The sequence below is a fragment of the Somniosus microcephalus genome, chromosome 15 (genome assembly GCF_052327205.1).
Source record: "Somniosus microcephalus isolate GS21.2 chromosome 15, FLI_Smic_1.0, whole genome shotgun sequence".
Classification (NCBI taxonomy): Eukaryota; Metazoa; Chordata; class Chondrichthyes; order Squaliformes; family Somniosidae; genus Somniosus; species Somniosus microcephalus.
Genome location: NC_141001.1, coordinates 42,308,455 through 42,335,991, shown reverse-complemented (window position 1 = coordinate 42,335,991; position 27,537 = coordinate 42,308,455). Strand labels below are relative to the sequence as shown.

The 27,537-nt window shown below is 47.7% G+C and overlaps 1 protein-coding gene and 1 pseudogene across 1 annotated transcript in view; both read left to right on the top strand.

Annotated features, from left to right (window-relative positions):
- The window catches only part of slc67a1 (solute carrier family 67 member 1), a 123,442-nt gene extending 96,336 nt beyond the window's left edge, over positions 1-27,106 (top strand). Inside the window, exons 8-10 of the mRNA XM_086007691.1 lie at positions 15,937-16,038; positions 18,358-18,478; positions 21,105-27,106. Coding sequence (XP_085863817.1) covers positions 15,937-16,038; positions 18,358-18,478; positions 21,105-21,271 — 390 coding nt within the window. The 3' untranslated portion in view covers positions 21,272-27,106. The remainder of the gene's footprint in view (positions 1-15,936; positions 16,039-18,357; positions 18,479-21,104) is intronic.
- Positions 656-2,205, top strand: LOC147106657 (uncharacterized; annotated as a pseudogene).
- Positions 27,107-27,537: the final 431 nt, after the last annotated feature.

Sequence of the window (27,537 nt, the reverse complement as noted above, 5' to 3'; positions counted from 1 at the left end):
TACTCGAGCTCAGGCGCTATCAATTACAAGTACTCCGACAGACTGGTGCTTTCCAGTTCTTAAACGGGAGGTTCAATCATGCTGCACAGCCTCACTCTGATCATTGCTGCTTGTGACCTGGGCCTGCAAGGAGCTGCAATCCATCATTCAGAAATCTCATGGCTGATCAGAGGCCCAGGGAGAGAGCTCGCCGATTCAGTGACCAGGCATTGGAGGCTCTGGTTGTGACTGTGGAACGCCGACGGGCAGTGCTGTTCCCAGACACTGGCAGGAGGCCATTGCCACAGGAGTTCAGAAGGATGTGGAGGGAGGAGGCCCAGTATGTCTCGGCCAGAAGCCTGGTCCACAGGACTCTGACCCAATACCGCAAGAAGTTCAGTGACCTCACTCGGCTGGTCAGGGTGAGTACATGCTTCAAAAACCTCTACATCCCACCATCTCAACCTCACTCTGTGTACAGACAATATAAACCGCCAAATCTCCAACACCCACCAACTATGTACATCTACTAAAAGTCACATCCACATCTCACGCCTTGCATACATTAACAGCTATTCAACTATGGTAGGCACATCTTCCAAGCACATGGCTGCACACTCACTCACACGCTGTCCTTTTTCTTGCAGGCCAAGCTTGCTCATAACAGGAGGGAGCAGCAATGCACAGGAGGTGGTCAGGCGGAGCTGCACCTCCTCACACAGCTGGAGGAGCAAGTGCGCAGCATCATCACGGCCCAGGGCGTGGGTGCTGTGGCAGTCGGAGAGGTCGACTCCCTTTGGGACAACATCACCTCTCCCTCTTCTCTCATACCACCTCCCCCTCACAACACAAGCCCGTCCCACTTTCCATCTAAGTATACTGTCTCCATTCCTTGCTCCCTTCCAGCCCCCTCCCCTGATGTTAAGCCCACTCTTGTGCCTTAATGCTTTCAGATAATCAACCACCATCTGACCAGCCTGTCTTTCAGCCTCCCAGTGGCAGCAACACGGGAGAGGAGGAGGAACACCAAGCCGGAACCTCACTGCCTGCGTCTCCTGAGGGCGACACATCGGATACTGGGGCCACGCGATTGCTGGAGGGGAGCAGAGGATTTGGCTCTGATGTGGGTGAATCACCTGGACCCAGTGGGCTGCAGCAACGCCTTGGGGAAAGGGAAGCTCGGGGGCCATCTCCCCGGAGGGTGAGTGCACGCACGAGTTCTGCTACACAGGACTCGGATGAGGACCTCGATGTCGAGGCAATGACCACACAGGCGATGGGCATGCATACTGAGCTCATGGGTGCAATGGCAAGGGTGCCCGAGAGCATGGATGCACTGGCAAGGAGCGTGGAGGAGTCCGCCTCCTGCATTGCTCTCATCTCTGCGTAAACCTTCGAGCCCATTCTTGGCACTTTGCAGAGGATGGTTGACTCACAGAGAGACCGTGGGGTCCCAGACCCCATGCCGCGTGTTATAGGGGAGGTGGCAGCAGCTACTGCAGCACAGGCCGAGGCAACGCAAAGGCTTAGTGCTGTAATGGAGTCAGTGGTTGGTGGCATCCAGTCTCAGATTGCTCTCATGCAGTCTCCGATTGATGCTACGCAAGCGTTGACTGCTGCCATCGTCGCTGGGTCGCCCACTGTCCACCGGGGATCTCATGGTGCCGCAGCGGGCCAGCAATCTGTGCTCGAGCAGATTGCTCAGGATGCTGAGGTTCTGCCCCGGGGGAGTGGCAGTGTGTCGGTCGAGCAGGAAGGTGCTGTCCTCTCTCAGGGTGACAGCATTCCTGCTCCCACCACTGCCACTCCGCCATTGCACTTGCCGCAGCCTGTAACCCAGCCATCCCAGACTGCTGCCGCCCATGCTGAGTTAGTGCAGTCTGCAGCTGGGCCTTCCAGGCCTAGAGCTGGACGAGGGCATCCTGCAAGGCCATCTGCAGTCTCTGGCTCCCAGACTCAGCAACCTTCCGCCAGCCTTGCTGCAGCCACTGGGGCCACATTACGGAGGAGCAGTAGGGTTGGGAGGGGGGAATTGCAAAGGGAAGGGAAATCATTGAGGAAGACCCAGTGAATAAAATGTTAATAGCAAATGGGGGGAGTGTGTGTACAAAAGTTGATGTGTTTGTAAATATATTGTTCAGTTTGGTAAGGAATAGTTCCGTTTGCTAAGAACCAGTTGTGTTTGTTCATAAATTGCTTTTGTTTGTTTATTATTGGTTGTGTCTGATAAGAGAGAGATGTGCAGAATAATTAATGTTTATTTCGACATAGCAAATGTTGTGATGTTTCTCATTTGAGCTTTGCCCGGTGATAGACTGCGAGCTGGCTGTAGTGATGTGGTTGTTCTGCGCAAATGCTATGTACTATCTCATTTATTGGAAGCGCTGTGTAATGAGGCATTCATGAACAGCCCTTGCAGAAGCAACATTGAGTGGCTCCCTCCTACATTGGTGCTGTTCCTCCTCCTCCTCTCCCTCGTCCTCCTCCTGAGGTGGCCCTGCAATCCCTGGTGGCAATGGCTGGGCCCTCAGAATGGCCAGGTTGTGCAGCATGCAGCACACAACGATGAAAAGGGAGACTCGATCAGGGGAGTACTGCAGGGCTCCTCCAGAGCGGTCAAGGCAGCGGAACCTTTGCTTTAGCACGCTGATAGTCTGTTCGATCACGTTCCTGGTGGCGCTATGGCTCTCATTGTATGCGTGCTGAGCAAGAGTGTTAGGGTTGCGGAGGGGTGTCATCAGCCAGGTGGCGAGTGGATAACCCTTGTCTCCAAGCAGCCAGCTGTGAGCTTCATGTGGTGGGTGGAACAGTGCTGGCAGAGCTCTGTGACCACCTCCTTGCTGAAGTGGAGCCTTCTAAGGCACTGCTCCTCTGACAGATGAATGTAGGAGAACTGCTCCTGGAATACCCAGGGAGGGTAAGGTCTCCTGTTGAGAGTCCTGTTGGCCCTCCTGCCTCTGGCCATGTTTTCCACTCTCTCTCTGTGCCTCCAATGGCGAAGCTGGAAGGCGAGGTCCAGTGCCAGTACAGCCCCCATTAAGTGTTGGAAATGTTGCACTATCAAATGTAAGACAAATGAACCTGATAAATTTTGGTCAGGAGCAAATCTCCTTCAAGCAGGAAAACCTCAAATGGGTCAAAACACCTGTCTGCTTCTGTCAAAGTGACAAGGCAGCATTGTTTGCTGACAAAAAAAACCAGGAAGTGCATGCCTTTAAATAGCACTCCTCCAGCTCCCAGCCGACTGCAAACCGCCTCCTCTACCTGTCATTCCTAATGGCAGGCGCTGAGGCAGGGGGCGAAAAATGAATTCCGGTCCGGGGCGATGCGCAGCCGGATGATGTCACGATTTTCGGGCGCAGAAGATCATGGCGGTAGTGTTTAGCGTCACCGCAAACCGCCAGGTGAATTTCGCCGGCGGCGCTAAACATTGCCACGCCCCGGGTGGTAAGTCGTTAACGCCCCCCTGGAGGCGCTAACGAGAGGTGCTAACCAACCGAAATTCTCACCCAACAGGTTGATCAGCATCTAAAATAAAAAGGATGGGCTAACATTTTGATATAGATCCTTCATTTGAACAGTTTTAATGACACATTTCCACTCAAGACATTAACCTGTCTTTCTCTCTCAGATGTTGATAAACCTGCTGTGTGTTTCCAACAGTGCCTGTTTTATTTTTAAATTTTCAGTATTTGTATATTTTTTCTTTTTATCTCCATATTTTATCAAAAGGAATCAAACCATTTTGGGGTGTAGATGTAATCAAGAAATGCCGATGTGATGAGCTGTAAGAAAGTCCAGCGTGTCAGGCTAACACTGCCATTGTGACCTGTGTGACATTGTCAGTGACGCTGTGCTTGCCTTCTAGTTTAATCTTTTAGACCACTGCCAGTGCGGCCTTGGTCATCAGTCACTGAGCGATGATATTGCTCAGGTTGCTGCTGCTTTCTGCAGGATGACACCTGCTCCCTGTATCCGCTTCTCCGCACCCTCTCATCAACATCAGAGAACCAGAGAAATATCGCTGCAATGGCTCTCGTACCCAGTGTGCTGGGTGTTATAGACAGCAACGGGAGTGGGGGGTGGGGAGGTTCAGACGCCTGAGCAGAAATTGGTTTAAGAGTTGGGAAAAGTGACTGAAAGCACGGTCGAAGAAGTAGGTTAGAAGAGGCTTTTGTAGGTGTGGAGCGAGATAGCAGGACAAAAGGGTTGAGGTAAAGAATTCCAGCGTAGCTGGGCCATGATGCTGAAACCTCTGTCACTAATAGTGGTGCAGAATAACCAGCCCCAGGACAGTGACAGGGTAACACAAAGAATTCGACCCAACACAATCGTCGCTAAGCAAAAGGAAAAATATCTGACATATTGGGCAGAAACAACAAAAACCCAAAGCAAACTCAATTGCTACTTGGCCCTAAACAGACAATACAACATAGCTGATTACCTGACCATGGTAAAGGATAACAAACTGAGAAGAACCTTGACAAGGTACAGACTTAGCGAACATAGCCTAGCGATCGAAAAAGGCAGACACAGGCAGACCAGGCTGCCAAGAGAGGACAGGATATGCTCTCACTGCAGTCAGGGAGTGGTGGAGACAGAGATGCACTTCCTCACAGCTTGTGGAAAATATCAGGGCATCAGGGAGAATTTCTACCAAAAATTCTCACAAATATGCCCTGATTTCAGAAATCTGAATGACAACCAAAAACTCCCATTCCTACTGGGAGAGGAGAGAAGCTGTATAACACTGGCGGCACACTATGTTACAGCTTGCCATGAACAGAGGGACAACCAGTAAACTAAGAAAAGAATATATATAAACAATGCGAATGTATATTTATACACTCAGGGATATACCTGTTTATACACTGTATGAATAGAACTGCGTTTATGTGCTAAACCATAAATGTATTTTGATGCTTTGGCAACATAAGATGTAACTTATCATGCCAATAAAGCGATTTGAATTGTGAATTGTGAATTGTGAGTGGTACCCTGCTAGTGCCCCTTTTGAGCAAAGCAGTAAGGGATGCACTGGATGATTTACTTTCTAACCCTGTTGGGAGGGATCTAGCCTCCAATCAGTGCATTCTCCAAAGGGCTAAAACTAGGTTTGCTATATGTGAAACTTCATAAGCAATACATAGCGCCACTGTTAAATCGTAATGCAGATGAGATGGGTTCAGTGTATTTATTGCCCCTTTATGATTCCATGTAGTTTAACCAACTCTTGGATGACACCAGCCATATTTCACTCAGCAAGTTCCTGCATGTACACAATCAGGTGGCGGTTGGAATACCTATATTCCTGATCAGTTAACATTATGTCCTTGGCCCATTCATTGTCCAAGTGCACAGCAGGAGTGGAGAATGCCATAGACAGAGTTTCAGCTTCTGATTGACATTCAGTAGCAAAAGGTTTGCTGATTTCTTCCCTTAATGGAGACGGTTAAAGTCTGAGGTTGTGGCTGGCATCAGCTGAGTGAGAATTTGGGCCTGCCTCAAAATATTGAATGACTGATACTTTTATTGTTTATTTTCCATTTTGCTCCACCCACCACTGCCATCTTCTCCAGCCCTACATCCCAGTGCACGTGCTCCACGCTTCCAATTCTATTCTACTTTGTGCCGTTTCTCTTACTAAACTCCATTGTCAGTGGCAGAGTCCTCAGCAACCATGCTCCTGCCTTCTGGGACTCTCCATAAACCCCTCCGCCTTGTTACCTCTCTCCTCAATTTCAAAAGCCTCTCAGAAACCTATCTCTTCAACCGCACTTTTGTCACCTCCAATAACCCCTCTCCTCCTTTCCACTCAGCACCCTTGGATCTCTTGTAAGACACTGTGGGTCATTTCTCACAAAATAGGCCTTATGCAAGTGTAGATTTTTGATGGTTTCTCCCTTCCTCTCCTAAAGGCACTGACTCCTCAGTGGGTACGGTTCCACAGCTGCCGGCAACCCTCCAATGTCTAGCCTGAGTGGCCGGTCTTCATGTATGGGCCTAGATAGCTTTGGCAGGATATTCAACCGGTGGCACACCACACACCATCCTGTTCTCATCTGATATATACATATTAGCATTTTCCTGCTGAGTCACTAGATAGTGATCAGGAATGGGAACTCTGGCTGAATTATTTTGTTCACTGATCCAAGGGCACTCTGTCTGAGATCAGCTAACTCCATGCAGACCAGAGACCACCTGGCCTGTGTGATTCAGTATCGCACTGGGTAGTGCCTTTACCCACTAAAGCGATAGAATTTTTTAATGGGCTTGGTGTAACAGTTTTCCTGTTCATAATATCTCGGCTCAAAGTACTGGTTATTGGATGCCAATTGTTCCTTTGAGCTTTTGATGACATGTGGCTAAAAGATCAAAGAGACTGGAATCCATACCAGCTGAGTCGCTTTAACCCAGCACAATGCCTTTCATACAATTAGCTGATTAATGTGATGTTGATTTTAACCTGAAATACCTGAGTTTCCTCTCTCCACCCTACTGGCTTTCTCACAATGGCTAATGCTTTGGCACCTGTGAAGCTAGAGGCGGAATGTAAATTGAGTAAATAGCTGAGTGTGTAACCGTGGGAAAAGATATGTCTCAGGAAAAGCCCAGAGGGAAAAAGAAACTGCCTGCTGGCAGCACATTCATATGCAAAGTGGTGTAGAGACCATTGTTACACATTGAACAGACTTCGAACTGGGCTGGTCTTACTGATCTCCTACAATGGAGCTTCTCAGTTATATTCAGCTAGTTGAGGGGATACTGGAAGAGTAGAGAGGAAGAGAGTGTTTGAAGACCGGGACCTCAAACCCAGCACTAAGCTCATGGTCTACAGAGCAGCAGTGATACCCGCCCTGCTGTATGCCTCAGAGACATGGACCATGTACAGCAGGCACCTCAAAGCACTGGAGAGGTACCACCAACGCTGCCTCCGCAAGATCCTGCAAATCCATTGGCAGCATAGGCGCACCAACGTCAGTTTTCTTGCTCAGGCCAACATCCCCAGCATTGAAGCTTTGACCACGCTCAATCAGCTCCGATGGGCGGGTCACATTGTCCGCATGCCCGATACGAGACTCCCAAAACAAGCACTCTACTCTGAGCTCCAGCACGGCAAGAGAGCCCCAGGTGGGCAGAGGAAACGCTTCAAGGACACCCTCAAAGCCTCCTTGAAAAAGTGTAACATCCCCATCGACACCTGGGAATCCCTGGCCCAAGACTGCACAAAGTGGAGGAGAAGCATCCGGGAAGGCGCCGAATACCTCGAGTCTCTTCGCCGGGAGCAAGCGGAAGCCAAGCGCAGGCAGCGCAAGGAGCGCACGTCAACCCAAGCACCCCACCCACCCGCCCCTTCAACCACCGTCTGCCCCACCTGTGATAGAGACTGTAGGTCCTGCATTGGACACATCAGTCACCTGCGAACTCATTTTTAATGTGGAAGCAAGTTATCCGAGGGACTGCCTAAGAAGACAGTAGGCATCAGGAGGTGAAAGGTGCAACTTGCTGAAATAAAAACAGAAAATGCTGGAAATACTCAGCAGGTCAGGCAGCATCTGTGGGGAGAGAAACAGAGTTAACGTTTCAGGTCGATGACCTTTCGTCAGAACTGGAAAAAGTTAGAGATGGAACAGGGAAAGGGGGGAGTGGAGGAAAGAACAAAAGGGCAGGTCTGTGACAGGGTGGAAGGCAGGTTTGATTAAATGACAACAGATATGATGCAACTTGCTGAACTGTGTCTGACCAAGGCCATTCATTAAGCAATGCAGAATTACTAAGCAACGCAGAACCAGACATCTCTAGGTGAACCAGCCAGTCCAGCTATTGAGAGAGCTGTTTCAGGGTTGATTGTGGTGGGAATAGGGTGAAGCAAAAAAAAATATCCCTAGAGCACCCTTCCTGATGTTTCAGATTTCAACCTCACAAGTTTGAGTGTAATGACAGAAGGGGACTCAAACCCACACTATATTCAACCTGGGGCATGGCCTCAAGACGCGGGCAGCTGAAACTCTTGGCCAAATGACAATTGTTGCAGCTGATTGATTAAAATCACACACCATCCAAATGTTTGTGGCCTTTGGGCAAATCTGTCCTCTCTGACTGCTGCAGCTTCTCAATCCTGGCATACTAGCTCCCTGAATCAATCTTTAAAAAAAAAATACCCTCTTTTCTTTGCCAATTTTCTTCTGTGGCCTGAAGGCATTAGGGACTTTGACATTACCAGGTTTTATCACCCCTGTCTATACCTCATTGTGCTACTGAGGGAGTGCTGCGCTGTTGATAACCGAGGCCTCATCTGCCCTTTTCAGGTGGATGTAAAACATCCCATGCCACTTTTCGATGAAGAGCAGGGAATTTTCCCGGTGTCCTGACCAACAGTTATTCCTCAACTAGCACCCACTAAAAACAGATTATCTAGTTATTTATCTCATTGATATTTGAGGGCCCTTGCTATGCGCAAATTATATAGAATTACATAGAATATAAAGCACAGAAATAGGCAATTTGGCCCAACAGGTTTATGCTCCAAACGAGCTTCCTCCCACCCCAATTCATCTAACCCTATCAACATAGCCTACTATTCTTTTCTCCCTCATGTGTTTATCTAGCTTCCACTTAATGCATCAGTGCTTTTGTCTCAACTACTCCTTGTGATAGCGAGTTCCACATTCTAACTACTCTCTGGGTAAAGAAGTTTCTCCTGAATTCCCAACTGGATTTATTGGTGATTATCTTATATTTATGGCCCCTAGTTCTGGTCTCTCTGCAAGTGGAAATATCTTCTCTACGTCTACCCTATCAAACCCTTTCATAATCTTAAAGATCTCTATCAGGTCAGCCCTCAATCTTCGCTTTTCTAGAGAAAAGAGCCTCAGCCTGTTCAATCTTTCCCGATAGGTATAACCTCTCAGTTCTGGTATCATTCCAGTCAATCTGTTTTGCACCTTCTCTAGTGCCTTTATATCCTGTTTCTATTATGGAGACCAGAACTGTGCACAGTACTCCAAGTGTGGTCTAACCAAGGTTCTGTACAAGTTTAACATAACTTCTCTGCTTTTTAATTCTATCCCTCCAGAAATGAACCCCAGTGCTTTGTTTACTTTTATTATGGCCTTATTGCTACTTTTAGTGATTTGTATATCTGTACCCCCAGATCCCTGTGCTCCTCTATATCTGTACCCCCAGATCCCTGTGCTCCTCTATATCTGTACCCCCAGATCCCTGTGCTCCTCTATATCTGTACCCCCAGATCCCTGTGCTCCTCTATATCTGTACCCCCAGATCCCTGTGCTCCTCTATATCTGTACCCCCAGATCCCTGTGCTCCTCTATATCTGTACCCCCAGATCCCTGTGCTCCTCTATATCTGTACCCCCAGATCCCCGTGCTCCTCTATATCTGTACCCCCAGATCCCTGTGCTCCTCTATATCTGTACCCCCAGATCCCTGTGCTCCTCTATATCTGTACCCCCAGATCCCTGTGCTCCTTTATATCTGTACCCCCAGATCCCTGTGCTCCTCTATATCTGTACCCCCAGATCCCTGTGCTCCTCTATATCTGTACCCCCAGATCCCTGTGCTCCTCTATATCTGTACCCCCAGATCCCTGTGCTCCTCTATATCTGTACCCCCAGATCCCTGTGCTCCTCTATATCTGCACCCCCAGATCCCTGTGCTCCTCTATATCTGCACCCCCAGATCCCTGTGCTCCTCTATATCTGCACCCCCAGATCCCTGTGCTCCTCTATATCTGCACCCCCAGATCCCTGTGCTCCTCTATATCTGCACCCCCAGATCCCTGTGCTCCTCTATATCTGTACCCCCAGATCCCTGTGCTCCTCTATATCTGTACCCCCAGATCCCTGTGCTCCTCTACCCCATTTAGACTCTTATTTTCCAAGGAGTATGTCGCCTCCTTACTCTTCCTACCAAAATATACCACCTCCCACTTACCTATATTGAAGTTCATTTGCCAATTATATGCCCATTCTGCAAGTTTATTGATGTCTTCCAGTACTTTGTCATAGTCCTCCTCTGTATTAATAACTACACCCCCCAATTTGGTGTCATCAACAAATTTTTGATAGCAATAGCTCGTGTTCTTTTAGAACAGCCCAGCTGTATTTGTAAATTGGCTTCTGCAGAATGTCCTTACAACAGTGACTGCACTTCAAAAGTAATTCATTGACTGTGAAGCACTTTGGGGCATCTGGAGGTCATGAAAGGTACTATATAAAAGCAAGTTCTTTCTTTATGGATAACAACCTCTGAGTACCACGCTACCCCTTTACAGTGGGCTTCAGGTTCCAGTTTCTGCAGAAGTGCTGAGCTCTGCTGTGTAATCCAGAGACTAGCTCTCTGAACATACTTTAGTGGAACATGAGGCCTTAATATGAAAGTAAATTTGTAGAATGACATTTTCATGGCTCTATGATACCGTCAGTTCACTGCAGATCCAGAAGTTTTTAAAATTTAGTTGTGCAGTCACTGCTTGGTGAATCATATGCCTGCAATCGGCTGTACTGCTCTAATGTAAAATGACTCCTTATTGGGAAGGGTTCCGTGGGCGCCCTCCATTACCTCACTCAAGTGACCATTCTTCAGGTGTGAGGCTAGATGATGAGGGTCAGCAGGGTACTGAATCATGAGGTCATCAGCCAAAGCTATCCCATCCTCACCTGACATCCACACAGCTCATTTTCAGCAGAGCTCGCAGTTAGAAGTAAGAACCCGGGACAATTTCCTCCCTCTAGCTCAAGAGCCAATTTTAGATTTTGGCTCAGACTTGGAGTTTGTCTTATATGCTGAAGATCGGGTAGTAGCCTCCCATCGATGTGAGTGAAAGTCACGTTCCTTCAAAGCCCTTTGGACAGAAGCATTTCTGAGGGTGAGGAAGATCCTTGTGCTCAGCTTCACCTTCTGCTGGAGATTTTGCTTTCATCTGTCTATCAAATGCTATCGACAGAATCCCATCAGTCTCAGTTGCCACAGATGAAAGGAGAATTTTCCAAGGTCTGTCACAGGGGTGCAGTAGTAGGTGATCTGCTATGGTTAGGGCTAAAGCATAATGTTGGTTAGAACCCCCGCGACCGATTTTCCCGGGTAGCGCCCCGAGAGAGAGGAGGGGCGCTACTGGAAGCGCCCCGCATCCCTCTTGGGGAGCTGCGAACCAATATCGCAGCGGGCGCTGCGGCACGTTGTGCTGCGGTACTGTAGGCCTTCCTTCCCTTATTAAAGGGGTGGGGCCTGGCGCAGCGCATCCTGGCACCCAGCTGGGCCACCAGGGATCGAGTGCCGGCAAACAGGGGGGCTTCACGGGGGCCGGGGACGACAACAGGGGCAGGTACTGGCAGGTGGCCAGCAACAAAAATGGCAGCCCGCCACCTCCCCTTTAACTAGCACCGCCCCGGCCGCAGGAAGGCCTCCCCTGACCCCGGCGGACATAGCGTCTGGCGGTAAGTTGGGGGGCGCCACCCAACGTTACAGCCGGGGCGCTAACGGTTAGCACCGCCGCTAACCTCCCGTTGAATTTCACGGGAGGCGTTAGCGGTGCCGTGCTCAGGCACTAGTTGATTTGCGCCCTGTTTGGGCGCTAATGGGAGGCGTAAATCAACCAAATTTAGCCCCCCTTTACTCATATCTAACTCATGCTGTATCTAGCCTAGGAGCATTAAATGGGGCAATGTAGAGAAAGCATTACTCTATAAACCATGGCCAACCTGGAAATGCTTCATGGATGCTGGATGTAAAAAGTAAGAATGCATTCCATTCCTTAGGACTCTGAATCCTCAATTTGACAGGCAGAAAAATTCACCAATGAACTTGGGAGTATGCTGGTGCAGGTGAGACATGCAGGAATCTGGTTGGTTCTTTGCAACCAGGCCGAGTGTCTACCTTGAGCTTTCTCAGCACTTCTGCAATGTTTCAAGTCTGCAAATAATTCCTGAGTTGCTGCCTTTACCTGAGTTCTTACGCTAGGTACATGACCTGGGTTCGGTGTCTACAACCATTACCATAAACGGACCTCTCATCCTCTATGAACCAGCGTGTGTCTTTATCTGCCTGATATCGCTGTAAATGTAGCGAGTCTCCGACCCTGCCTCCGCTCATCTGCTGCTGAAACCCTCATCCATGCCTCTCCTACCTCTAGACTTGACTCTTCAATGCTCTCCTGGCCGGCTTCTCATTTTTCACCCCCCATAAACTTGAGCTCATCCAAAACTCTGGTGTCTGTATCCTAACTCCCACCAAGTCCCGTTTCCTAACTCCCACCAAGTCCCGTTTCCTAACTCCCACCAAGTCCCGTTTCCTAACTCCCACCAAGTCCCGTTTCCTAACTCCCACCAAGTCCCGTTTCCTAACTCCCACCAAGTCCTGTTCACCCATCACCCCTGTGTTCGCTGACCCACATTGGCTCCCAGTCTAGCAATGCCTCGATTTTAAAATTCTCACCCTTGTTTTCACCCCCCTCTATCTCTGTAACCTACTCCAGCCCTACAACACTGCGAGATCTCTGCACTCCTCCAATTCTAGCCTCTTGCGCATCCCCAATTTTAATCTCTCCACCATTGGCAGCCATGCCTTCAGCTGCATAGGCCCTAAGCTCTGGAATTCCCTCCCTAAACCTCTCCGCCTCTCTAGCTCTCTCATCCTTTTTACTATGTTAAAGGCGCTATATAAATACAAGTTGCTGTTGTTGTTGTTAAAACCTACCTTTTTGACCAAGTTTTTGGTCACCTTTCCGAATATCTCCTTATGTGGCTCAATGTCAAAGTTTATTTAATAATGCTCCTGTGAAGCACCTTGGGATGTTTTATTACATTAAAGGCACTATTTAAATGCAAGTTGTTGTTGAGACCTGCGGATCAAACAGAGAACCCTTGCCATTACACTCTAGTTTACTGGAATATATCACATACTGCCATGTGACCTCTTAGTCTTTGGTAGATGGATTGACTATCACGCTAAGGCTCAGGCTATAAACTAATGTATTTATTCAACCTTAAACAGGTAAATAAACAGTATTCAGTACAAACATATTACAACCTTTACTATTCTCCTGGAAATGAGAAAAAACAAAGACTCTTTTCCTGTGCTAACTGTTAACATAATGATGATTCTTGAAACATAGTTGCTCACTTCTTACATAGTTACTTACATAGAAAACTCATCGACCCTGCCCGCCTCACAACCCCAACCAAGGTAATTACTCCAAAAAATCATCTAACAGACAAAAATGTTTAATTTTTGTCACATCACTCCCCTCCTTGTGAAAGGACCCCTTGTATGTGAGTCCAATGCCTTAGTTATGAGGATTGTAATGTGCTGTGCCTTGGCATGCTACCATGCCTGCCTGTTAACTTTAATAGAAAGAAAGCACTACTGTTTATAGCACCTTATTAAATCCTCAGGACACCCTGAAGCACTTCACAGAGGGTTGTGGGTTCAAGTCCCACACTAGGCACTGGAGCTCTTAACCCAGGCTGACACGCCCAGTGCAGTGCTGAGGGAGCGCTGCACTGTCGGAGAGGCAGTACAGAGGGAGCGCTGCACTGTCGGAGGGCAGTACAGAGGGAGCGCTGCACTGTCGGAGGAGCAGTACAGAGGGAGCGCTGCACTGTCAGAGGGGCAGTACAGAGGGAGCGCTGCACTGTCGGAGGAGCAGTACAGAGGGAGCGCTGCACTGTCGGAGGGGCAGTACAGAGGGAGCGCTGCACTGTCGGAGGGGCAGTACAGAGGGAGCGCTGCACTGTCGGAGGGGCAGTACAGAGGGCGCGCTGCACTGTCGGAGGGGCAGTACAGAGGGAGCGCTGCACTGTCGGAGGAGCAGTACAGAGGGAGCGCTGCACTGTCGGAGGGGCAGTACAGAGGGAGCGCTGCACCGTCGGAGGGGCAGTATAGAGGAAGCGCTGCACCTCTGGGGTTTTAAGATTCCAAGGTCTGCCAATGTTCCCAGGTCTCAGGATTCAAGCTGCCAATCACTTTGTAAAAAGCTGCCAAGCAGATGTGCCACTCTGGCATCGCACTCCTGCCACCATCTTATGCGCTGCATGCAAAAGACCATGGGTGTGTGTCCCATTGGCATAGTTGCCCCCATCCCCATCCCCCTGGCAAAACTCCCTCACATCGTTATGGTAGTAGCTGCATTCTGTTCAAGGGCTTCTGTCAAGATAAAAGACAGCTTATGATACTTTGGGCGTGCACCTTTCATCTGAACTGAAGATTGCATCATTACCTGGCAGGGTTGGTCCACCTGTTTCATTCACAAACAGGGAGCTGGCTTTATCACAATCCTTTCAAACTACTTCCTTCCTCTTTTGTTTAGTGACAATGAGATCAGATTCCAGATGGGCAGGACAGGTGTGTGCAGGTCAGCTGCAAACACAGGGCTCTGATTTTATTTCCCATTTCCAGCATTTGTAGTTTTTTTTTCTTTTTATATTCAGTCCACTGCCGAGGAACACCTATAGTCCCAGTGTGGATCGTGCTTTTTTAAAAAAAAATCCTAATTTTCTCCCTCCACTTCCTGAAGGGGCCTGCTTATTCTGGGGTACTGCTCCTTCGGGACTAGCAGTGTTCTGGCAGCTCTGACAAGTGACCTTTCTTAATGTGTCAGTGCAGACAGTGAATTGTCAGCAACATATTTGACAGCGGGGGTGGCATTACAGCTGAACCTGATCCATGTCAACACAGCATGCAGTTTCCAGAGGAGGGTCACTGGATAACAGTTAAAAATGGGAACCCTGGCTGATTTTCCCGACCTTAATCCAGGAATACTGAGGCCAATTGTACTGCTGCCTGCGTTGAAATCAGCTAACACAGTGCAGCCCATGATTGAAAGCTGGAATCTTCCAACCTTTATGGCTCAGCACCACAGCAGGTGGTGTACTAGTCTAGAGAGAGCTGGGTTGTGGTACAGTACTCACATGCTGTGCAAGGGCAGGGCCCAGTGTCTGGAGGTCACTGCATACACCTGTCCTGCACTTGTTTGCCCAACTGGAATCTAAACTCACTGACACCAAACAAAAGAAGAATGAAGTGGTTTGAATGAGAGATGAAGTAACCTCCCTGTTTGTGAATGTAGCAGGTGGACCAACTTTGCCGTCAGTTAACGACTGAGTCACAGAAACACCCATCAGCGCACCCTGCCATGTGTAGTCAGTGAATGCAGAGAAAGGTAAATGTCAGCTCAGTATACAACCAATATCTCACAAGCTCCATGTGCAGTCAACTCCACAAACATTTCCTCAGACAGTGCACTTCTACATACAGCTCTGTGTACAGTTCCACATACAACAGTGATTAGCATGAGCACACAGATGCTCATGCACATATGTCCTGTGACATGTGTTGTACAAAGGAACTGTAACCTTGTGTTCAAATTGATAGAAGGTTATCTCTACCTTTTTTTAATTCATTTATGGGATGTGGGTGTCGCTGGCAAGGCCAGCATTTATTGCCCATCCCTAATTGCCCTTGAGAAGGTGGTGGTGAGCTGCCTTCTTGAACCACTGCAGTCCGTGTGGTGAAGGTACTCCCACAGTGCTGTTAGGGAGGGAGTTCCAGGATTTTGACCCAGCGACGATGAAGGATCGGCGATATATTTCTAAGTCTACTGAGTCACAGTTAGGAATTAAAGTTGTTCACAGATCCCCAATAGCCTAGTGAGTAAATCATTGCCTGAGCCATACAGACCAGGAGGTCCTAAGTTCAAACAGCTCCAGATTAATGAATGGTAACAAAGAAGGATCAATAATTGTACAGCTATCTCTAATGCTTTTATAACATGAGATAGGAGAATTTCATCCAATTAGTCTTGGCTGGATTCAAAACTGGGTCACAGAGGTCATACGTCAGTACTCCACCCAGTCCCCTACTTGTTTTCTCCTGAGCTATTGCATGTTGTCAAGTTTAAATCGATGTCAGTGGCTCTCTGATTGTTTTTACTCTTCCCTAGGTTATGCAGGGGCTAGTGGTTGGATGGCTGACTCAGCGGATGGCAGAGAAAACCCTACTTCTCTGGTCCATCCTGGTCATTTGTCTGGTGGGTTTGGCAACGGTAAGTTTTGATTTTGTGCCCCTGTACACTGGGTGGTGTTCTTCGCTTTTCCTTGTATTCAAAGCGGATATTTCAAGAAAGTAACGAGCACATGTGGCGTGTTGCTGAGCCCATAAAGATTAGAAAGTCCCTGGTTTAAGTGTTAGTTTTTGCTAAGTTAGCTGATCTGAGACAGGGTGGTATTAGGGTGCTTCAGTTGGTTTCAGGGCCCATGTGGCGTGTCAGCTTGGCTCAGTGATAGTACTCTTGCCTCGGAGTCAAAGGGTTGTGGGCTCAAGCCCTACTGCAGGACTTCAGCACATAATCTATCGGACACTTCAGTGCATTACTGAGGGAGCACTATATGGTATGAGGTGCCGTCTTTCAGATGAGATGTTCAACCAACATTTGCCTTATCAGGTGGATGTAAAAGATCCCATGGCACTATTGGAAGAAGAGTAGGGGAGTTCTCCCAGTGTCCTGGCGAAAATCCATCTCTCAGCCAACAGCACCAAACTGATTACAGGAAACTTTGGTTTATCCGGAGGTTAACTGTCCGGAATGCTCGAGCCACCGGCAAAAATCAGGAGCCGTTTCGTTAGGTTTTTTTTCTTTTCGTTGCTTTTTTTTCACCAGTCAGGCTCTGCAAGGTCTCGCTGAAGCTGTTGCTAAGCTACAGAGATGCTTGCAAGGTACGGCCGACTGTTAAACCCTGTTGTTTAGCAACAGCTTCTAGTTGCCAGATACGGAGCTCAAAATCTCCGTATGTTTTAACATTAGCGCTGGTTTGTCCGGCAGTTTTGATGGGACGGCAACAGCTCGGTCCCGTCGGTGCCGGATAGCACAAAGTTTCCTGTATTTGTTAATTTATTCACTTTCTGTTTGAGGAACCTTGATGTGCCCAAATTTACAATTAAGTGACTACATATCAAAAGTAATTAATTAGCTATGAAGCACTTTAGGACATCCTGAGGATGTGAAAAACACTCTATGAATGCAAGTTTTTTCTTTCCCTGTTTCTTCCTTCCTTCCTTTGGGCTACAAAAGGGAGAAAAAATTCAGCCAGGCTTCATGGATACAATAGCCCTGCTGGAAGTATATCTGTGTAGACATCAAGTGAGGACACGATCAGGTTTGGCTGTGATGCCGCTCAGTCGAATAGCCTGTCAACATTCACTCTGCACACTCACGGATGAAGAATGGCCGCTTGGGTGAGGATCTGCATCCTTCGAACCAGTGAGAGCAGGGTCGCTAACTCTGGAGGTTTCATCACATGACCTCCTGCCTCCAACTGCTCCGTCATTGGTTGCCCAACATGTCTATCCTCGCAGCACACCGCCTTCCCATGCCAATTGGGAAACGAACTGTTACCCAATTGGATGACTCTTGACTCTCAATCAAACGGCCTTTTTTCCCCCATCTCTAATATATATTTATACTAAATAATAAGTGAAAGTGTTCAAAGAAAATGAGGGGAAAAAACACAATTACATTTTAATGCCTCACTCTTGGAGGGTTGGCAAGCCTAAGTGGGAGAGAGAGGAAGGGAGAAAATTGACAGGAAAAAGAGTAAAATATTTCAACAATTGTTCAAAGAGAGATGTTAAATAAAAGCTTTTGTCCATCACCACACTAACCCCTGAACTATCTGACTGTGGCAGCTGTGCTTGTGGATATGGCTTTAATAGCAGGATGCGGCTCATAGCCCGAGGCTAGTCCACATCCTCACACTGCTGTAAGATAAGGGTCACAGGGTAAAGGTCAGGGATCGCTTCCTGTGGATTTTAAAGCATGCTCAAGCTGAGGTGAATGCACAGGACCTGATGCAGATGGATAGGATTTCATTGCTTGGAGCAGTGAGAGGGGGCTACATAAATGGGTGTGTGAGTGTTTAGTGCAGCTGGATGCCTTTGAATTCCTTTGACTGTTTTGTTGGTGGGTTGTAGCTGCCATGCAGTCTGAGGCCCTTTACTAAGTACAAGCAGCAAGGGTTATGGGAGACTGGAGCCTGGGAAGATTGAAGCACAGTAAAAAGGCTCCAAGACAGTTCTGGAAGCTTTTTTTGTACCGATTTTCTCCCGACCCCCTCCCTCTTTCTGGAAACATTGACTGACTGTTGCTCAGTTACAGTTTGTCAGGCACTTTCCAATATATCTCTCCCAAGTGGCCATTCTCCTGTATGAGCTTAAACTGTGATATTGGCAACATAAAAACCGTCAGAGGAGAAGGAACAGACCTCCGCAGTTTATACATCACAAATATGCTGTTATAATTCTGTCATTTTGGTTTTAGTTCCCTCCTTCGTTCCAAGTTTAATAGTTTCAATCTGTTTTCCTTCAGGCATTGATGACAAGCATATTCCATTTCTGCCTCACTTGCATCCCGATGTCCCTGGGAATCTCTGCTTTCTACCTCACCACGAATAGTATCTTAACCAAAATAGTTCCTCCCGCAGACACTGGTAAGTGGACAATACAGCACTGTAATTATCAATATATTACTGCTATTAAACACTCCCTTCAAACCCTCATCCTCCCTCATGATTCATTGTGAAAATGCACTGCATAGTGATTCACTGAGCCATTCAGACAAGAAGGTCCCAAGTTTAATCCCTGGTCTGTGCTGAATTAGCTGATATCAATTAGGGAGATGCTGGGGGTGCTTTAACAACATAAGAATTAAGGGTAGGAGAAGGCCACACGGCCTCTTGAGCCTTCAATATGATCGTGGCTGACCCTCGACCTCAACTCCACTTTCCCGCCCGATCCCCATATCCCTTGATTCCCCTACAGTTCGATCTCAGCCATGAATATACTCAAAGACTGAGCAACCACAGCACTTTGGAGCAGAGAATTCCAAAGCTTTCATTTGCCTCAACCTCTCCTGACATACGGAGAGGAAAAATCACAAGGCTTTAACTTACAAAAAGGAATGGGATATATGAAATACATGAAAAGGAAAAATTTGCAAGGCTATGGGGAAATAGCAGGGGAGTGACACTAATTGGACAGCTTTCAAAGCTGGCACAAGCACGATGGGCCGAATGGCCTCCTCTGTGCTGTATGATTCTGCTCCACATCCTTATCCTTTGACCCATGCTGCAAAGTTTTGCTTTTTTGGACATCAGACAAGGTCAGAATCAGATGCATCTATGACATCCCCTCCCCTTCTTCCTCCACCCCATGGCGCACGAGTTTGCCGAGACTACCTGTCTAGGCTCGCACATGATGAGTACACACTTGGATGAGGTACTGAATGGCTGCCAGTACCTCTTCTTGTGGCTGAATCCCTAGTGCCTTCATCACTTCAAGGTTCAACCTCTCTAAAATTCTCCTGCCCATCCTTCCTGCCTCAACCTCCATAAGCTTCAGCCCATTCCGAACTGCAGCCCACATCCTTGCCCCAATAAGATCATCCTTCTCCATCACCCTGTCTTCTCCTAGGTCCTTTGATACCCCATGCCCCAGCAGAATTCTCATCCTAGCTTTCCAATCATCCTATCCTATCTTAGTGGTCTCATTCTGCCTTACTCTTGCCTCTGAGTCCCACTCCAGAGATTTGAGCACAAAATCTAGGCTGACACCCTAGTGTAGCACTGAGGGTGTGTTGTGCTGTCAGAGGTGCAGTCTTTTGGATGAGATGTTTAACTGAGGCTCCATCTGCCCTCTCAGGTGGACGTAAAAGCTCCCATGGCACTATTTCAAAGAAGAGCTGGGGTGTTTTCCCCAATATCCTGGCCAATATTTATCCCTCAACCAACTAAAATAGATTATCTGGTCATTATCACATTGCTCTTTGTGGGATCTTGCTGTGCTCAAAATTGGCTGCTGCGTTTCCTACATTACAACAGTGACTACATTCCGTACTTCATTTGGCTGTAAAGTGTTTTGGGATATCCTGAGGTTATGAAAGGCGCTATATAAATGCAAGTCTTTCTTTTCTTTTACTTCTCCGCGCACACCCTACACTCCTCTAACACCAGCCTCTCCTTGTCCTTATTCTCTCTGTTCCACCATTAAATGCTCTGTATAGTTTTTGGTTTATAAAATGTCTTCATACCATTCTTTTCAATTGTGCCTTTGAGTCACCTCGTACAACCCTCTCTTTTTCTGTTTTCCACTCCTGCTCGACACCCACTATTTTGTCCTCCTAATGTTGTGCCTTGAGACATCTTCCTGCACAAGAAGAATGTGGTAGAGCTGCAAGTTGTTGCTGAATACGGGCTCAATATCAGACAGATCGGAGCGTTTGGGACTCAGTGCTGACCCAGGAAGCCAGTCACAAATGACACAATGATACTATAACCCAGGCTGGCTCCAACAACCCAACTCCCCTGCCAGCACCGTAACCCAGCCTAGTTCCCATAGCCCATTTTCCCTAGCCAGCACAATAACCAAGCCCAACTCCCCCAGCCAATATAGTAACCCGGCCTGGCTTCTATAGGCCATCTCCCCCAGCCAGCGTAGTAGCCCAGACAGCAACTATAGCTCTACAGCCCAACTCCCCTAGCCTATACAGTAACCCAGACCAACTCCCCCAGCCAGCAGAGTTACTCACCCAGACTCTTCTGCTGAGTCACTCTGCTTAAGTTCACTAACCTAACCCTCCCAACAACCTAGCTCAGCTTGGTCACCCAACCAGCCTTAGCCCAGCTCCTTCCTATTGTTTAGGGCCGAGTAAATGATGGGCTATTTCCATTTCTCTCCCATTGATAACATCACAAATCTGAGAGAGAGCAGGGCATCTCCCTCTGAACTTCAAAAGTAATCTGGGTAGAGTGAGAAGAGAATTAGGTGGGGGAAATGATGGCTGCGCATAGGTGTGTGTGATTTTCAGCACTGGGTTACTGTGCTGGCAGGGGAGTTGGGTTGTAGGAGCCAGACTTGGTTACCGTGATGGTAGGAGGAGTTGAGGTAGATGCACCAGGCCTGTTGCACTGTTTTCATTTTTTCCTTATAGTCCTTCATTGACTGTAAAGTGCTTTGGGATGTCCGGTGATCGTGAAAGGCGCTATATAAATGCAAGTCTTTCTTTCTTTTTCTCATTTGTTATTTGATTGTGAATCTGCTACTGCTCTCTTTCTCTAGGTGCGATGCTGGGGTTGAATATGTGTGTTCATTCTCTCATCCGCTCCGTGGCTCCCACAATTGGAGGCTTCCTATTCGAATCATATGGGTTCCCATCCTTCGGATATCTGCAGTTCGTGGTCAATTTGCTGGTCTGCCTCTACATCTATGGGAACAATGCCAGTTGAAAATGCCAGAGTGGCATCAACACTGGGAAGACTTTAGGGGCTAGTTTGACTTCCAGATGTGAAAGTACAAAGGTCAGGTTTCAGGTCCAGTCCATCATTAGTTTAAGAGAATTGCAGTAACACAATAGTAATCTAATTTTTGAATAATTTCAACATTTGCTACATCAACAGTTTTGCACTCGAGCAAAGTTTGCAGTGAAATGGCGATGTGGCAGTTTAACATACTGTGCAGCCAGTGTCTCGATCCAGCCCTCTGATTTGAGTTGAGAAGATCAAAGACTGGAGAGTTCTAGAGTCTATTTTTGCTAATCATGGGTATCTGCAGATCCCAAAACTGTTCGTGTTCAGCTGGTACATACTGGAAATCAAGAACTATAAATGTGAAGAATATTACACAGGAAACTGCCAGCATTGTCACATAAAATTCATTTAGCTGAAAGGTACTTAATTCACCAGGTGAGCAGTAGCAATCTGGTTGCTGTTGTACAGCATTTCTACCTTATAAGGTACAAATGGGGATGATGATGCTACTGAGTTAGTAACCCAGAGGTTATGAGTGTATCCCACCGTGCCAAGTTGTGAAACTGAATTCAATAAGTCTCTGTGCTAGCACCAGAAAAGGCTGAATTAAAAACAGAAAATGCTGGAACGACTCAGCAGGTCAGGCAATGTCTGTGGAGAAAGGAAAAAGATTTTGTTAACATTTCAGGTCTTTGACCCTTTGTCAGAATTGCTGAAGGCTGAATTGTTGTAAAAACCCAACTGGATCACTACCTGCAGCCCTAACCCTATCTGGTCTGGCTAGCACCTGACTTTAGTATACACTACATGGCCATAACTGACTCAGAACAACCCAGCATTGCCCATGTCCCAAGACCAATTTTTTAAAATTATATTAAATTAAAAATGGGAGCAGATCAAGTTAAACTCGCACCTCTTAAACAGTGATCAGGCAAGTTCACTCTTAATACAGAGTAGAACAAAAGGGGCCACACAACAGTTGATTTAACAGGAATCCTATAATTACTTGTTCTATGTGTTTGACCAGGCCTTAAATCTAAAGTTGTTATAGGTAACTGTGTCCCACCTCTGCCAGCTGATGCTGCAAGAAACCATGCATGCCTGTACAAGCTTTGCTCCAGGTACGCGTGCCACACCTGTACCAGCTGCTGGTGCATGTAAACATGAAATGTGGCAGATGTACCTTTGCAAAGCACACTCATGTACCAGGCATGAGTGCCTGTCCAACAAAGCAGGGCTACAATCATACTAATGACAAATGCTGAAAGACTGCTTAAGCCTGGCATGGTCAGAGTTAAGTCCCAGCACCTTGTAAACAGATCCCGTTCCTTTGCCTCTAACCCCATCACCCTCCCTGGCAACCTGCTCAAGCTGAGCCAGACCATATAAAACCTTGGTATGCTATTTGACTCGGGCTGAGCTTTAAACCACCACATAAGAAAGACCATTTATTTCCAGCTCTGCAATATTGCCTCATTGCACCTCTACTTCAGCCTCACCACTGCTGAAACCCTTCTCCATACTTTTGTCACCTTTAGACTCAATGTCCACCTCGCTAGCCATTCACCCTCCATAAACCCCAACTTCTCCAAAACTCAGCCTTCGGTATCCTGTCTCACAGTAAGTCTTACTTGACCCTTATCCTCATCCTCACTGACCTACACCGGCTTCCTGTTCCTCAACACATTAAATTTGATATCATCGTCCTCATCTTCAGATCCCTCCACGGCATTGCCCCACCCTATCTCTGCAACCTCCACCAGCTTTATATTCCCCATTCACCCTTCGATCCTCTGGTCTTCTGTGTATTCCTCTCCACTTTACCTACTATTGGTGACAGAGCCTTCACCTGCCTTAGCCCAACCTTCTAGAACGCCCTCCCTAAACCACTCCACTTCTCTTTCTACCTTTAAAAACCTTCTCAAAACCCACTTCTTCAACTGAGCTTGTAGTCTCCCTTGCTAACTCTTCATCATTTATTTTATATCATTTTCTCCCCATCTGTAACTTTGAGAAAACATATAGCGTTCTCCGAATGGAGAGGCTGATTCCACGATGATGTGTGCTTGGAGTACAGGTGCCGATTATGCAAACTCATGGGCTATTGGGCACACCGATCTCAGGCCTGGTGATTGCCTGAAGCATGACGTGTGCTATACTATGATGGGCCAGCACTAAGAGAGCAGAGGGTGAGTGCACGCGACATGTGCAACAAATTAGGTATGCCAAATCCATTTAAGCGACATATTCCCCAGATAACCTGCTCTCGGCAGTGGAGAGTGCTGCTGACTTTCACTGTTGGCAGTAATGCCAACCCTCGCGACTTCCGCCTCTTCCAAGCCATGCATGCGTCCTGTGATTTTGAAAGTTTGGGGGGGGGGGGTGGGGGAGGTCTTAAAACTGCCACCAAGGGAACCGGCGGATTTTTATTCCGTTTAAAACCCTTAAAGGGGTGAGGCGCGCTCCGATCCCCCGCCCCACCCCCTCCTCCTGAAAGGCCCCGGATCACGTCGGCGCCGGCGGCTCAAGGTGCCGCCAGCTTCACAGCCAGGCCAGGACCAGGAGCCAGGCCTCCACCCTCTTACACGGCAGCGATGATGAAAGGCGCCGCAGGACAGGACTCAGATTCGACTTCCAGCTGCGAGTCGCCGCTGCGCTCTGCCAGCCCACTGTTGGCCAGCACTGCGCCTGGAGCCGGGGACCTGCCGAGAGTCTTCACCCCGGAGCTGGATGGGGAGCTGGATGAGAACATGAGTGGGTGTGGAGTCACTCTGGAGCAAAGGGAGGACTTCGAACCGCACCGCGCTGCTGCTGCTGCCACACTGGAAACAGCTTCAGATCTTGGTCCAACCAACCCCCATCTCGCACCATTTTTATTTGCATTGAAGTTAATGGGAGAGATGTAAAACGGGCTCCCGACCTATCACCTGTTTTACACCATCGCACAAAGTCAAAAATCTACCTCAGTGAACTAGAACTACCTCTCACAGCCCAGATTTGGCCAGGGATAGGGGAAGGGGCGTCCACTCTCTCTCTCATTTTCTTTTTCTCTCTCTCTCTCTCTCTCTCTCTCTCTCTCTGTCCCGCTCTCTGTGTGTCTCTCTCTGTGCCTCTCTCTCTGTGCCTCTCTCCCTGTGTGTCTCTCTCTGTGCCTCTCTCTCTGTGCCTCTCTCCCTGTGTGTCTCTCTCTGTGTGTATGTGTCTCTCTCTGTCGCCCTCTATCTCTGTCCACTACTTGCCCTATGGGTGTGATTGGGAACCCATTGCCTGGGGTTTATTGACCATGGACTTGTGCCAAAACAATTCAGTGGCACCTCCGTACCCCAGTGCACACTGGACATGGTACCACTCTCCACGCTCCATTTGGTAATGCTTTGCCAGTAATGCCAACTCTTGCGAATTAATCGTGAGACACACGATTTTTAATGAAAATTTACCCCAACTCGTGAAGAGTGGTGATAACGGGTAGGATTTTTTAAAAGTGCTTTGTAAAGCATTTTCAGATGCAGTAATACAGTTTTTGTAAAGAACTGTGACTTGTTAGCGATTAAATAAAGCCACTAATGAGGTTTATAAACCAAAAATGTCCAAATCATGATTTCTTACCAAATCTCATGATTTATGAGATGATGGGTTTGGCACTATTGCGTTTGTTTACAAGAGGCCCTGGCTGTAAGGCCCATTCAGTCATGTTGGGAAGTTTAAATTTTGCTGAGGAAATTTAGCTTAGCTGCTTGCAGTGCTTATTTTGCAGATTTATGGCAATTTTTCTTGCGTCCTTTTTTTTGGCAGTACTGTATTGATTTTTTTGAATTTGTTATCAGGATGTTTGTCCAGTGCTTCTTGATGCAGCAGTGCCACAGGTCTGACCATGGGTGTACCACTGGGGATATCACTATATCTGCTGGTTGTGGGGGCAGAAGAGGAGTATCAAAGGGGGAGGGGCATGAAATTGAGGTGCATTTATACCTTTGGAGCTTATACCACATTCCCCCCTCAAACAACTACACCTCAGGTCAGAGGAGATCAACTTCGGAAAGCTGCGATCCCCGAGGAGGCAATAGAAAATATATGCCATCTCCTGGAGCCAAACCTTCAGACCAGTTCCAGGACAGGAAAAGCTCTGCCACTGGCTGTCAAGGTGGCCACTTGACCACCTTCTATGTTATTGGTCTTCCAAGCAACAGCTGGAGTTATGTGGCAAATCTTGCATCCAACAGTACAAATATGCAGGTGGCAGGTCCTTGTTTGCCAGGGCAAGTTTCTGCATTTGTTTCTCCATAGAAACCAGCCCGTAGAACGAGAGAGCTCTGCACATTTATCATGTGGAAGGTTTCCCCATAGTGTAGGGCATTATTAATGGCACACATAGCCATTTAAATCCTGACCTCCCAATCCCATGCCCTTCATGAACAAAAAGGGCACCATCCCATTAATGTGCACCTGCTCTGTGACTATAGGTATATGTCATGGTTCCTTCATTTTACCAATTGATTCAACCAAGATTATTTGAAAGGCAAGGAAGAGCAGATGGGTGGTTGCTCAGGGACCAAGGTTATCCTCTTCACCCCTCAGGCAACCATGATAAGGCTGAGACCACCACCAAGAACATGCTGGAGCAGACTATCCGGGTTGAAGCAGAGGTTTTAGAATCTAAACCGATGGAGGGGGAGAGAGTTGTAGTATTAACAGCAAAAGTCTTCAAGATTATTGTGGTTTGTTGCCTCTTGCTCAGCTTTTTTGTCCAAAGAGGCATTGACATGGAGCAGGTGGAAGAGGAAGCCCAGCCACATCCAGTGGCAGAAGAGGACACTGACCCAGCGGTTGAGGACATTCATGCAGAACCTGAATTTCAGACGGGAAGAGGCACAAAACAGACTCTCGTTGATGACACTTTCACTTACTTGCTTGTGCCAAACAATGCAAAAACAGTCATTTGCACGTGTCCCAAATAAAGGGCGAGATCAGAGCAATTACACATAAATTGCTCTCTCACATTGAAGAAGTGTTTGGGGGCCCTGGAGAGCTGTATGGGAGAGGGGGAATGGCAGGGGGAGGGGCTAGTGCCAGGGTATCAGCAGCTGGAGGTATGAGTAGTGGAAGTGAACCAGGATGTCATGGAAGGAATGGAAAGCAGAGGTAGAAGGGGAGAGGAAGATATGTTTGCTGGTGGGATCATGTTGTAGGTGATAGAAATAGTAATGATGAAAGTGCAGGCTGGTGAGTGGAAGGTGAGGACAAGGGGGACCCTATAACACTTGTGAGTGGAGGGGGAAGGGTGAAAGCAGTAGCACGGGAAATGGGACGGACATGGTTAAGGGATCTGTTGACCATTGTTGTGGCGAATCTTCCGCTGAGCTAAAAGGAACGCCATTTCAAAAGCTCTGATGTGCATCATCAGAGCAGATGCAACAGAGACAGAGAAAGGAATGGGGTCTATTCAGGATGTGAAGAGAATCACAACCCAGGCAGGACCTATTAATCCATTCGCGGTTACACACTACGCCATCAAGGGAGTTAGCCTCAGGCGGTTTGAAATTTCTACCGGATGGTATAAAAGGACGTGTATATTGTGTGATATGAATTATTGAGCATTGTTTTTGACAGCTGTATGAAGCACAATGAAAGCTAACTGTGCCTTAGGATCTGTACTCATTAAACAGGTCAACGGTCAACTTCTCCCCTCCACCACCCCCAATTATGTCATTAATTTCCTGTACATCCCTTTCGATCATGTTTTTGTGATGTAGATTAACAAACATTGAAGTTTTATATCTATTGTAAAATGGAAGGAATAAAGATCTGATGAATAGATATACAGTATGGGTCTCTCAGTGCAACCGTTCAACCCCAACAGAGACATGGACCATGTACAGCAGGCACCTCAAAGCATTGGAGAGGTACCACCAATGATGCCTCCGCAAGATCCTGCAAATCCATTGGCAGGATAGGCGCACCAACGTCAGTGTTCTTGCTCAGGCCAACATCCCCAGCATCGAAGCTTTGATCACGCTCGATCAGCTCCGATGGACGGGTCACATTGTCCGCATGCCCGATACGAGACTCCCAAAACAAGCGCTCTACTCGGAGCTCCAGCACGGCAAGAGAGCCCCAGGTGGGCAGAGGAAACGCTTCAAGGACACCCTCAAAGCCTTGAAAAAGTGTAACATCCCCACCGACACCTGGGAATCCCTGGCCCAAGACCGCACAAAGTGGAGGAGAAGCATCCGGGAAGGCGCCGAACA